We start from the raw sequence: 13,210 nt of genomic DNA, 5'->3' as shown, positions 1-13,210 counted from the left end.
GCGTTCTGAAGCAGTGCATGAGTTTGGTGTTTTTGTACTGAGAAAGAAAGGGAAAATGTATCTTGTTTTACCTCCCACTCCTACCCTCTTTGTAGTCAGGTGCTGTCCACTTCTGCTCGGCCTATGGTTAAGTTGTTGGGTTGTGCTGAGAAAGTCCACCAACCATTCTTTATTCCTCTCTCACCATTCTGTGTTCTATCCCATGGTGTTTCCAAATGCTTCCTTCCAAGGGTGGATTGATTTGTGATGTTGAGATAATCAGCCATATGGTGCAGCAGGTAAGTCACACATGTTTTCTCAGTAGCCAGTGGCTGCTGGCTGTGAAAGGTATGCATAGCATTACATTCATTTCTGTCCTAAGAATTCTAGTCACAGTCTCAAAATTTGCTAAAAACTGCGAGAGGAATGAAATGTTGTACAAGTCCATTTTAGGCTGAATATTCATTTCATCTCAATGCCTCTCTGGTTTCTATTACAGTTCCTGTTTGGGCCCTGAACAGATTTATTTTACACTCGTCCTACTGTGACAGAGGAGGAAGTTTCTCACAGCTAAATCTATTATGAATGTGTTATTAGTTCAAGTCTCATTATTGCATTGCCTTCTCTAATCAAAGCGAAGAATCTGTTATTAACAATGTAATCTCTTCTCCTGATGGCTTGTTGTTATAGATACAGCCATAAAAGCAATTGGCTTGAATGGTTCCTTCGCACTCAGGTTCTTTCCCATAACATAGATTACTCCTAATTACCATTTCTTAGCTACAGTGATTTAGAATTATGTTTTTGAGTCATGGCTTTCGCAAGACTACGTGCATCGGCAGTCTGCAGATAGCCTGGATATGATTAATTTTTCAAAGCTTTGCAGTGAAATATGATTCATAGTTCTGACAAAATGAGCTTGTTGAGTAAAACCCTGTGCAATCATTTGAAAATGTATCACTTTCATCAGAATCTACAACTTTACTCGATTATATTTAGAATGACATGTAGACTTGGCAGCTCTAAAACTGTTTCCTGTAAGATGGCGGACCCCAAATTAAATTGGCAGCCATTTGTCAGGCAAGACAAACAGATTACAAATATTTACCAGGTTACTCTTCACCCTCTGAATTTTCTTTTCAACATACTCGGAATGACCCTTGGGATAACTGGCTTCTCTTTGAACAAGTATGAAGTCAGGTACAGCAAAGCTCTTGATTGTATTTGTTTGCTAGAATTAAATATTTAATTTCAGTGATGAAAAGATGCTCTGTTCTCTGTTGCCCACTTTGTTGTTGTTATTGTTTTGTGTGAGTTTTTGTTTTTTTGTGGTTTGTTTTTTTTTTTGCATAGCTGCGTCTGATTTTATATTCTGCTCTTCCCATCTTATTTTGATACCAGAATATCACAAAGAGAGAAATCCATTTCAAGTGAACATGCATGCTGAGATGTCAAAAGACACAGTGCACAAATAGCTCCGCTTTGTGTTTTTTTATGCAAAGTATTGGCAAGTATCTATGTTCCGGCATCACCGATTCAGATGACTTCATACCAGCTGTCATCACACTCGCTTCAGCATTCAGTTGAAAAACAATCAAAGTGAAAATTACACTATTCAAATAAAGTGCTTCAATCTATCTTTGATCTGATCACTCAGAATCTCAGTTCTTGAAAGAGAATTTTACTTGTATTTCTAAGCATTTTCTTCAAGCTGATATTGTGTTTTTAAAATATCGTACTAGCCACCCAAAGTAACATCATTAATTAAATCCCACAAACCAATTCATGTCAGTATCCAGGAAATGCTACTCACTGGCATTTGATGACAAAAACAAGCAAACAAACAAGCAAAAAACAACGTCTTCCTACTACCTTAAACCCCCAACTTTAAAATAATCTACAACCAGAATCTTTGTCTTTGCAAAGGTATCAATTATTTAAATAAAAGACCGTATGCCTGTAAATTTCCAATTAAATAATGCATAATAAAACTGATGAGACTGTATCCAGAGACTGATAAATCTGAGAACATTTGTATGTATGTATATGTATATATAAATATAGTCTTACCTTTTCTGAATTAATGTTGTTCTGATAAGGATGTACTTCAAAATGACAGTATCTACAAGGAAGGGTTTAATGCATCATATCTTTTCCAGTTTAGCCAAATGTCTTTGCCCTTCTGAACATCCTTGTTCCTCATACAGTGACTGTCCTATCTTCCAAATAGAGGCTACATCTTCGAACACCTCTTGCGCTTCTAAAATGAACCTCTACATCCATTTTTAAATGCAATTATTTGTAGTCTTCTGGAGGCATTTAACAAACTACGAGCTTTGAAATAGCAGGTCAAAAGGAGAAAGTGTCTTCCAAGGACATTGGTGTGAGTTTTTGTACAGTTGATGGGTACTAAGTTCCCAGGAACCAAACAGAATTGAAGCACTGAAGAAGATTCCAAAAAGTCAAGAAGGGCACAGGAAGGAGTAAGTGGTGATTAAGCATTTCACAAGCTTCTAGGTGAGCTCAATCCACCTGTGATCACAGGGAAGGTAATAAGAAATGACAAACCGGGGTCATTCCAGTGATAAACAGAAAAAAAAAATAGAAGTATAAACTAGGTGTATGTTTCATCTTAGTCTGTGTGTATCAGGTACATTCTCAGTCCTGGCAGCTCAACAGTCAAAAGCTTTTTAACACATGTACTTTATTTATATATACATTCTAATTGCAGTTTAATTTTTTCCAAGTTATTAACATTTTAACACTGGTTCAACTGATTCTTTGACGTGAGAAGTGATCTCAGTTTCTTGAATGACATTTGCTGCTAAAACAAATAATTTTCAGTAAAATAAAACAGGTAATTTCTGTTTTATTTTACTGAAAATCACAAAGACAGTAGATGCTGCTTGAAGAGATGCTTTTGTGGTTGTTAAGTACTGGGTGCTCTGTCTCTTTCGATGTGCTGTTTTAATTGTCCATCAGACAATTTGCAGAGATTGGAGCCCTCTATTGAAATTTGCAAAGTGTGACACCAGTTGCACACATATGCCCTGTAAATGTGCTAAGGAAAACTACCCAGGCAGAATTAGAAACCTTAAAAAACCTTGATTTTTCTTATACTAAGGAGAAGTATATATAGAAGAGTTTACTGAACTTGATACGCAGTTTAATAATGATTTATTACTAACTGAACTATGGAAAACTGTCTGCCTGCCCAGAGTTTCTGTCTATTAGAACTCTTCTGTAGAAAGGGTCTGTAGCTGCAGAAAAAACCTAATGGACGTGCTCCATGCAAGTCTCCATGAGGTTAAGAGCAGCTCTGAGGGATCAGAGACATTGGCAAAGCAGAGAGAAGCATTTACTGGAAGAACTGATAGAGTTGAGAAGTGAAGAAAAGAGAAAAGCATTTGGATATCACCAGCATTCTTCCAGTTCTGCCTCCTCAGTTATCCTTGCCTAGAAGCACTGCAGGTAAGGACCTGCTTTAATTTCATTGTCTCTTAAAAGCATGCAATTGGATGAGGGGTGTGTATGCCTCACAGCTCCTGAGGCAGTCCAATAGAGGCTAATAATTAAAATAGGATGTCATCAAAGAAATACAGGCAGTCAAGTGCTTCTGTCTAAGTATCTATCTACTTCTATTCTCTATTCTATTCTATTCTATTCTATTCTATTCTATTCTATTCTATTCTATTCTATTCTATTCTATTCTATTCTATTCTACTCTATTCTATTCTACTCTATTCTATTAGACTAAGTGTCTATCTGTAAGTGGAAGCCACAGCTGTAACAGCTTGAAACAAACCCTAGTCAGTACTTTTCACAGTGATGGGTAGTTTATACAGAGCATGTAGAGACAGATTGGAGCTTTGGAAGAAAGGAAGAATCTGTAAATTTCCATGGCTCAGGAATAGAATGCGACATTTCCCTTCACAAGAAAAATTATCTTCAGGATCCATTCCTTCCAGTATATCAACAACTTTCAATTACCTTTTAGTTCAAGTGAATAAAAGGCTGCTATCATCCTTTCTGACAAGCCTTTAAAACAGCTTTTTCCAAATAATTTTCAGTAATAACTGTAATTTAAACTCATAAGCACAGAAGTGCTTTAAAATAACTAGGTATTTTTATAGACAAAGTGATGTCATTCTTTCTATCAGTGGCAAGAATATTCCACTCACTCTTTAGTATTTGTTTGCTGATAAGTTGAAAGAGAATTAGAACATTAGCCATTACTTTAATATTAAAAATGAATTATTTTTCTATTCTCTATTAACTTTGCCTTTTAGTTTTTCAATAACCAAATGCGGCCTTTAATGTATTTGCAGTGTTCTGACAGGACTTGCATGCATTCTTGAGAACAGAATTCAATTCATTCTAAGTACTTCAATCTTCCCAAGATGCAATGAAATAAAATAATAATAATAACAAAAAGATAACTTCCAAGCAGCTACCTTGAAACTTTCCTGGGGAGTTCTTTCTATGGAAGACAAGAAATATTTCATAGGTTTCAATGGATGACAAAAATATGCAAAGCAACAGCCTTCCCTTGACTTTGGCTCCAACCTTAAATCCCTGAGCAACGAGATTACAGTGTTCAGTTCCACACTTCTTTTCCAACAGTCACTTGGGCATGACTGGAGCTGGCTCTCACTGGGATCAGGGGTCGGTATTAGGAACGTCTCCACTGATCTGGAACTTCTCTTCCCTCGGTGAGACCAAGCACCACTGCAGATTCCCTGGGGCATGAAGGTTCCTGGGTCCTGGAGCCATCTCACTGGGAGCACAGGGCACAGTGGCTGAAGAGTTCTGCAACATCTGCATGTGGCTTCTGGAGTTCGACATAAAAACCTGATTGCCTTTTACTTCCAGCAGAGAACTGTGTAGAGCAGCTACATGATGGAATACAATCCTTCTTTGACCTCTGGTGCATCTGCGTGGCTGTTACCCAACTTTCACTCCAGTAAATGATATTCTACTTTCTATTTTTTTCTCTTTAGACCTTCCCCTGTCTAAGATAAGCTTGCATACACAGTGCCTTCTATGTCTGCCAAGGTATACAAAGGGCATGCTTGATTTTCACTGTGGAAAAAAACTAGTTGCAAGGACCTAATGAGTCAGTAAACCTCCTAAAGACTTGGAAGAAAGCCAGACAATTATTTTGCAATTTGGCTTAAATTTGAAATGATTAAAATCAATGTTTTGTTAATGTAGGTTGTGCTGAAGAGCACCTGTCTGCTCCTGTCAATTAGAAAGATGTACCTGCTTGGAAGTCTTCCTTAATTGATTGGCTGTATTGTCACGTAATGATCCTCTTCAGCGCAACATAAAGTTGCTCAGTGTAAGTACTTTTTATAGAGATGAATGACCTATTATAAAATCAGACACTGGGGAGAGAAAGGCAGCTTTAAATGTTGTTTGCTCTCTGTATAAAATAAATGGGTCGTAGAGATGGTATAAACCCTGTAAGTTGTGTTACTTTCCTGCATTTTTTCCATTTGACATTGAGAACAGTGCTTGTTATGCAATGTATCACAGTTCCTGAATTAACTGCAACTGCAGCCCTTCCCGTGGCCTCTATGAACCTGTGAACAGAGTGAGGTGCTTTTGAAACCATACTAATTCTTGGGGTGGAACCCTGTCATCAGCCATCTTCAGACCAAGATTTTAGGCTATAAATCCTGCAGTTTGGCAGCATCGCTGCCTCTGCAGCTCCAGCCCCTCAGTGGTAATTGTAGGGTAATATAATAAGGAGTAAAACAATAATTGACACTTGTATGACTTAGCTTACCAAGTCAGTCACCCTTTAGTTCTTTCTGAATTGTTGTTAGGAAAGAAAATCATAAACTGCTAAAACGGACTGGGGAAAAAAAAGGGAAAGGAAAACAGAAAAAGGAGAAGGGAAAAGGAAACCATCATTGTGCTGACTCCAAGTTAACAGTTACTTTCTAAGGGAAGAAGCAAACACTGATGTTCATGGGACTGTCAGAGGGTGCCAGAGCACAGCAAACAGCACTGGTAAGAGTTCAAGCACCACAAGTCCTGTGGTGCTGCAAAGGAACTTGAAACATTGTTAGGCTAAAATGGTGTGCAAACAAGAAGTGAAGGTTTCTTATGTAAACAGGAAATGTGAATGTGGAATGCTGTAGTGTTCTGTTTGTGTTCTGTATTTAACACGTGCAGGTTTTAGCTCTACCTAAGACAAAAAGAGCTGTCAGGTTAATAAGAATGAAAAGAAATTATCATAGGGAAGAGATGTAATAACAATGAACTTTTTACCTCTTCAGCTAGCATGGATCACGGCTTAAGAATATTGATTCAGGTGACTGCGGACTATAAAAGATGAGATCTAATCTGCTCATTGTTAAAATGATAATAAGTACCCCAACACAATATTTTTAATACTGCAGCTGTCAGCACCTAGAGCGTGTCTGAGAAGGTCAGCACTGAAAGAGGTTCTGTTGCATTTTAGCTGTGTTAGACTGTGGTTTCCACGTCTATTTTTGTGCCCAAAGTGACAATATTGTTATACACAGCAGGGGTGAAACATGCTAAATAGGGAACTATTCAGAACAAAAAGATCCTTCTCGAAGCAGGGATATTACAGTCCTAGTGGAGGAGAGGTAGTAACAGTAGATATAGATGGTTACAGATAATGTAGACACTAACAGATGATGTAGCTGGCACAATGTAAAGGACCAGCCGGATGCTAATGCCTGCAAAGCAGTGAATTTGGCTGAGTAATGCTCACAACAGACTTTAAGGACAAACGAGCTTTACTTTAAGCCTCAGTATGAAGAACTTTACAGGTGTTTGGGTGCCTGTGGGGAGGATGGATTTCAAAGTGTAAAGAGTAATACAGTTGAGTAATACCGGATAGTTTCCTTGGAAGTGTGGCAGCGTGAGATTCCGAGGCATATGACAAAATAAAGATGACAACATCATGCTTTTCAAGGCCAGAGGAAAGTGTGTTGCAAGCGTCAACAAACAAGATGACAACAATACATGAAACATACTTGTTCAAGTCCATCCCAAACACATAGTTCAGGTGAAAATGACAAGGTCATTTGTTTCCAGAACACGCTCTGAGTAAGTCGAATGGTTCAGAGCAGAACTCGAGTGCTCTTATGCAAACTCAAGCATTTAGACCTGTGCTGGCTCTGAACAAAGCAAGCCAGAGGGCTCTGTGCCATCCTCTGTAAAGTAGGGATTTTTGCCCAGGCTCAGGGCTGGAAACAAATAAGTAGAAAATATTCAGAATAATGTCTCTAGTAAGGTCAGAGGCAAAGGAATTGCCTCACTCTGGCCTGTATTTTAAGTAGGCTTCTGGTACTTACATAGATGAGTGGATTTAAACTGAAAGAGGGGAGGTTTAAATTAGATGTTAAAAGGGAATTCTTTAATCAGAGGGCGGTGAGGCCCTGGCACAGCTGCCCAGAGAATCTGTGGGTGCCCCATCCATGGAGGCGCTCAGGGCCAGGTGGGATCTAATGGGCAGTCTGTTCTAATGGTTGGCAATCCTGCTCAGGACAGGGGGATTTGAACTAGATGGTGTTTAAGGAACCTTCCAACCAGAGCCATTCCATGATTCTGTGATTCACAGTGACACCATGGAGGACGTGAAGGGCAGCAAAGACTCAAGAGTTCAGTCACATAGAATTATTGCCAGGAACAAGACAATTACTTCTGATCGGGAAGGCATGTCCTCTGGGAAGTGGGAAAGGGCACTCGATGTGTCAGGCCAGGAGGGAAGGAGGCTGAGGGCTGCCCTGCCCTGAGCTTCCTGCTGAGGGGCACTGGGGGGAGAGGTGTGGTTCCTTCTTCCTGACACCCAGCAGCAGATACCAAGGATGGCTCAGAGCTGCATCAGGGGAGGTTTGGGTTGAACATCAGTTAGAACCTCTTTTCTGACAGGGTGGCTGGACACTGGGATAGCCTTCCCAAAGAGCTGGTTGCTGCCCCGTGCCTGCAGTGTTCCAGGGGCATCTGGGTGATGCTTTTCATGACAGGTCTTATCTGAAGGTCAGCCCTGAGCTGGTCAGGCAGTTGGACTGGCTGAACTCTGTAGGTATATTCCAACTGAACTATTCTATTTGACTCAACGCCAAAGGAAAACCCAACACGTGCTTACAGAGGCAGGGTTACACGGAGAGGTCTGTGGGATTACTCAGGCAGACTCATTACCCTTTCATTGCCTCACTGCCGCTGTGAGAGGTGTTTGATCCTCGCACATAAACCACAACAGCTCTAAGAGCTCAGCAGCGACCGAATCCATCTTCCTTTGACGAGGCCGCGCTGCTTCGCGCGGACCGAACAGAGCGGGACCGAACCGGAACCGGGCGGCGCCGAGCAGAGCCGGGCCGACCCCGCGGCCCACAGGCCCCGCCCCGCACGGCAGAGGCCGACCCGGCGGCGCTGGCGTAGGCGCTGACGCCGCGTCCCGCCTCGGGGCCAGGCCGGGTAGCGGCGGGCGAGGGGCGCCGTTAGCTGCGGGGTCGGCTCGCGGCGGTGTCCCGCTGTAGGCCATGCGGTAGCGGAACGCGACGGGCCCGGGCTCTCGGCGGCCATGGAGCAGCTCCCGGGCGGCCGGCGGCTGCGGCTCGCGTCCTCGCTGGGGCTGGGGCAGCGCTGCTGGGAGGTGACCTTAGACGAGGAGAGGGGGCTGCTGGCCTGGCGCGACCCGCGCCCGCCGCGACGCGGCGCCGGTGAGTGGAGCTGTGGGAGCGGAGCGCTCCTGGGCCGCGCAGGGGAGGGGGGCGGCGCGGAGCGGAGCACCTGCCGGCCGGGAGGCCTGTGTCGGGGCCGGCCTGTGTCGGGGCGGCCCGGGACTGGTGTGACCCTGAGCGCAGCCGGGTCCCGTGGCTTCCTGCCGGCGCGGGGCGCTTTGTTGAGGAGCTTTGTTGAGCCCAATGTTTCCCGCACGTGTCGGGGGACTTTCCCCTCTCGGGGGCCAGCCGGTGTAACCCGCGGCGTCTGGGGTTCAGAGTCCAGCCGCTGAAGGCAGATGGCTGTTTAAGGAAACGCGGCCTTTTGGAGCCTGGCAGGCAGCGGAGCCTTAGGGCCGGGCCGCCCAGGGGCAGAGCAGCTCCGGGGCTGTGTGCGGTGCTGAGCCGGGCCGGGCCGCCGCCTGCCCTGGTACGGAGCCGAGAGCTGTCCGAGGAGCCCTGCACCTGATGTGAGCACCGCAGAAAGTGCTGTTAAGCATCTGGGAATGTGGGTCTGATAACAAAGGGAGGAACCCGACCTGCAGCTGGATGAAAAAAAAACTCCTGCTTGTTTAATTTCACCCCATTGTTTCTTGTTAATACGTGGCAGCCTGCAGCTTTTGATGTTGCATTTACGCTAATCACAGTAGGACGTGACGCACTGAGAGAGATTTAAAAGTGACTTTATTTCATCAACATGACTTAGATATGGCTAAAAAAACACTTCCATGCTGAGGCAGTTCTGTTTTTCCCCAAGTAGTTATACTTGAAGCTGTTTGCTTTCTAAAGGCCTCTGTGGAACAGAAGGTTTAACTTGTGCACATTCCAGTCCTGGAGGTATTAAATATAGACTGCTATAATGTGCTAACAAAGTTGTTTGTAGTTTCCCATTTCTGGGGTTCCAGTAGGGCTGACTTTAAAAACTGCAAGTGGGTGAATTTACAGCCAAAATTAGGTGACGGAATTATAGGATGACTTCTGAAAATAGCTGTGTACCAGTGACGTCAAGTTTTTAGGTGGCATTTTTGATCACATTCTTTGACCTCTTGGTTTTTATATAATTGTTACTCCCATTATTCTTATGTCCTTATTTGCACTGTATGGGAACATCAGAAGATGTTTCGTGTCCTCCTTTTCACAGCAGCTCCCATTGCGTGGATAAGTGCTGTCACCTTCACTTTAGAGGTGGAGGAATTGAGACCGAGAAGCTAAATGAGCAATAGAAGGGTTGACTAGAAGGCTGTTGTAGAAAGGTGGGGTGTAGGTATCTCCAGTCCCAGTACTGAAAGAGTTCTTCCCTTACCACGTACTTTCCTTAAACATTTTCCTGTTGTTTTCTTTTTTTAATCAGAATTTCATAATTGTGGTTTTTGAAGAAAGAAGAGGTCGAAGAGGACAACTGTATGACCTGGTGTTGCAGTTTACATGACTGCAACTTGGCCATGTTTTGAGTATGTTTCTTGAACACCATAGTGATACCATCACACCGATACTTTGTTATCGTCCTCTTGCTATTGGGCGTGTGCAGTTTGACATAGTCTTATTTTTTATCAGCAGTATTGCTGGAAGTGGAATTTGATACTCTAGGTGTGCAACTAAATGAACTTAAAACTGTGTAGACAAATAAGTCTTCTAAATCTGCCCAGTTATATTCATATTTTATTTGCAGCCTGACATAATTCTTCCCAGTGCAGCCCAAGCAAGCCATAATATTGGATGCCCATGCTTTAGACCATGAAAGAATGCCATGGAGCTTTAAAGCTCTATTATTAGACCTCTGAAGTTTCCCAGTGCTTATAAACAAGCTTTCTTGGTGGGCCACACCAATTATGAGCCTGTCCTGAAGTCATTTCCAGGGTGGATGTCAGAATCCTGGAGGTGGTAGAGGCAGAGTGGGACATAATAAACAAGGCCCTTTTTGAGGTGGTTTCTGAAGCAGTTCTCATTTGGAGATTATTTAGGTGGCCAGCCTGGTGACTGAGTGTGGCTGCTGTCCTGTGCTTACAGGATTTTGAGATACTTAGAATCAGAGGAGAAAAGAGAGAGTGGGAGAAGAAACAGAAATGCTTAAGTGTTCTGGAAGCACAGCTGTGATGTGTATAGAGAAAATACAATTAATGATGTAAATTCTCTGCTTAAATCCCTGATTAATTCATGTGTTTTTCTGAGCTTGTGCTTCAGTACTGTGGCAGTTTTATATTACTGCCATCTTTCTGTTTTTCAGCTTTTTTAAGACCTGGGATGGCTCATTGTGTTCTCCGCAATTATATTGGAAACATGAGCAGTGTACATGACGGTATATAAATAAGTTTTGTAATATGGAAGGTGGTTAGTTAGAAGCATATAATTTCAGAGGTGTAGCTTGACCAAGATTGGTATCTTTCCTCCATTTAGCATTTAACTACGTGACTACTGTACAGTATGCCTAAATAGGGACTTAATTATACAGTATAGCCATTCTGTGTTTTTGTTGTTGAGTAAGTAGTCATTGCAGTGAAACAATGTTTAAAAATATCAAATTGGAGCTGCCTATATTATGAGTGTTTGTGGGCTTGCACTTAGTTGTGTGAATTCAAGTGGTTTGGAACTTATTATGTCTAGGTCTTTGGACCCTCGCAGGCAAGGACTATTAGGTAGGGTTACTGTAGGAGTACTGAAATATGTATCCATTCCTACATCCAAATGCAGGATTAAATAGGAAGCAGAGAAAGTAAAACAAAAGCGTAATGTGCTTATTCAGACCAAGGTATGGTTTTTAAACCCTTAACTCCTCAGTATTGTTTACTTTCCTTCCTCCTACTGGACCTTGTTTAGCAGTATCATATTTTCAGGGGCTCTCTTCAGTTCTGAGGTTCCCAATTCTTATTCTCTGGTTGGATTTGTATGAACTCAGAGCATTGAATGTCTTCAAATGGTTCACATTCACTTCTAGCTATACACCTTTTTTTCTGTGTATCTCTTCGGGTACACTGAAAAACGTTCTTCTTCAACCTCGAAACGCTTGTACATGAGATTGTAGATCATAAGTAGCTTATGCAAAGCTGCATTGATCAGTTGTTTTCTGTTGTTCTCTTGTTTCCTCGTGCTGATGGCACGTTCTGCTTTTCCTAAGTAACATGATAAAACTTGGTGTGTGAAATTCTGCAGATTGTGTATTGTGTGTTTGTGCTTAATGGTATTTGTAAGTCTTAGCTGAAACAGGGTCGTGCCTGGTTCTATGGCATTATAAACACAGAATGAGATTCTTTAGTCACTTTCCTGTTTTGGTTGTTGTTATTGTAAAGTACAGGCAAGAGGGCTATGAACAAACTATGCCCTGCGCTGTGTGCTTTTTGCTTGTTGTGTGCTCTTAACCTTCATTTTTGTCCTTCAAAATTCTATTCCTTCAGCCTGTTTTTTTCCTTCTTTTCCCTTAAAACAACCCCTTGAGGAAGCCTCAGGGCAAGAGCTAACAAGACCAGTGCCATTCTGGTGATGTGGATTGTAGGGAAGATTAAACACAGTACAGAGACAAAAGAGGTGGGCTTGCTTGGAAACGAGGTCTGCCCAGCACCTGTAATGTGCTGATGCGTCCCTTGTCAAGGTCGCCTTTCCTCACTTGTTCCTGTGTGGCAGTGGGCTGGTAAGGAAATCTGAACCATGCTTGTGTCTCAGTGGTTCCACTGTCTGTAATGAGCAGGTAGGATATCACAGAATCACAGAATTATCAAGGTTGGAAAAGACCTAGAAGATCATCCAGTCCACCCATCACCAATACTTCCCAGCTGAATCATATCTCTCAACACAACATTCAAACATTTCTTAAACACCCCCATGGTCGGCGACTCCACCACCTCCCCGGGCAGTGCATTCCAGTGCCTGACCACCCTTTCTGAGAAGTAATACTTCCTAATGTCCAGCCTGAATCTCCCCTGGTGCAGCTTGAAACCATTCCCTCTGGTCCTATCACTAATGACACGAGAGAAGAGGCCAACCCCCAGCTCACTACAACCTCCCTTTAAATAGTTATAGAGAGCTATAAGGTCTCCCCTGAGCCTCCTCTTCTCCAGGCTGAACAATCCCAGCTCCCTCAGCCGCTCCTCACAAGGCTTGTGCACCAGACCCCTCACCAGCTTTGTAGCCCTCCTCTGAACATATTCCAGGGCTTCAATGTCTTTCTTGCAGTGAGGGCCCCAAAACTGAACACAGTACTTGAGTAGCAACCCTGGCAGTCACTTCTTCCAGTGCAACATGCATTATTCAAAAACAGATGAATGGTTAATTAACCTGTACATGTTTTTCTACATATACCTTGTTGCTTTGTTGTTGTTTTGATTGTTTGCTTATTGTTATTCCTTTTAGTTTTTCCTTGAGGGGAAAACATGCAACTTGTTAAGTAGCTTCTTGTTTTAGCACTGAAATATGCCCTTGTTTTTTTCTTTTTCTTTTTTTTCTGTGCAATTATGCTTTGTACCCCTATGTAGAATTTTCACTTATCCTGTTCTTTATTAGATACAGCTTTCTGTAGTATGTGATCAATATAATCT

At 42.5% G+C, this 13,210-nt stretch overlaps 1 protein-coding gene across 5 annotated transcripts in view; it reads left to right on the top strand.

The window, feature by feature from the left end:
- Window positions 1–8,426: 8,426 nt before the first annotated feature.
- Window positions 8,427–13,210, top strand: part of CERK (ceramide kinase) — a 47,107-nt gene continuing 42,323 nt past the window's right edge. For all 5 annotated transcript variants that reach the window (XR_014933926.1, XR_014933910.1, XM_085514183.1 and 2 more), the window contains exon 1: window positions 8,427–8,684. Coding sequence is in view for 2 of the 5 variants with exons in the window: in XM_085514183.1 (XP_085370309.1) it covers window positions 8,546–8,684 (139 nt within the window). In the remaining 3 variants the exon portion in view is untranslated. The remainder of the gene's footprint in view (window positions 8,685–13,210) is intronic.

Source organism: Coturnix japonica, chromosome 1 (genome assembly GCF_054131305.1).
Source record: "Coturnix japonica strain WE chromosome 1, WE-NBRP24, whole genome shotgun sequence".
NCBI lineage: Eukaryota > Metazoa > Chordata > Aves > Galliformes > Phasianidae > Coturnix > Coturnix japonica.
Note: the sequence above shows the minus strand (reverse complement) of the source record. Positions and strands in the feature narration are given on the sequence as shown.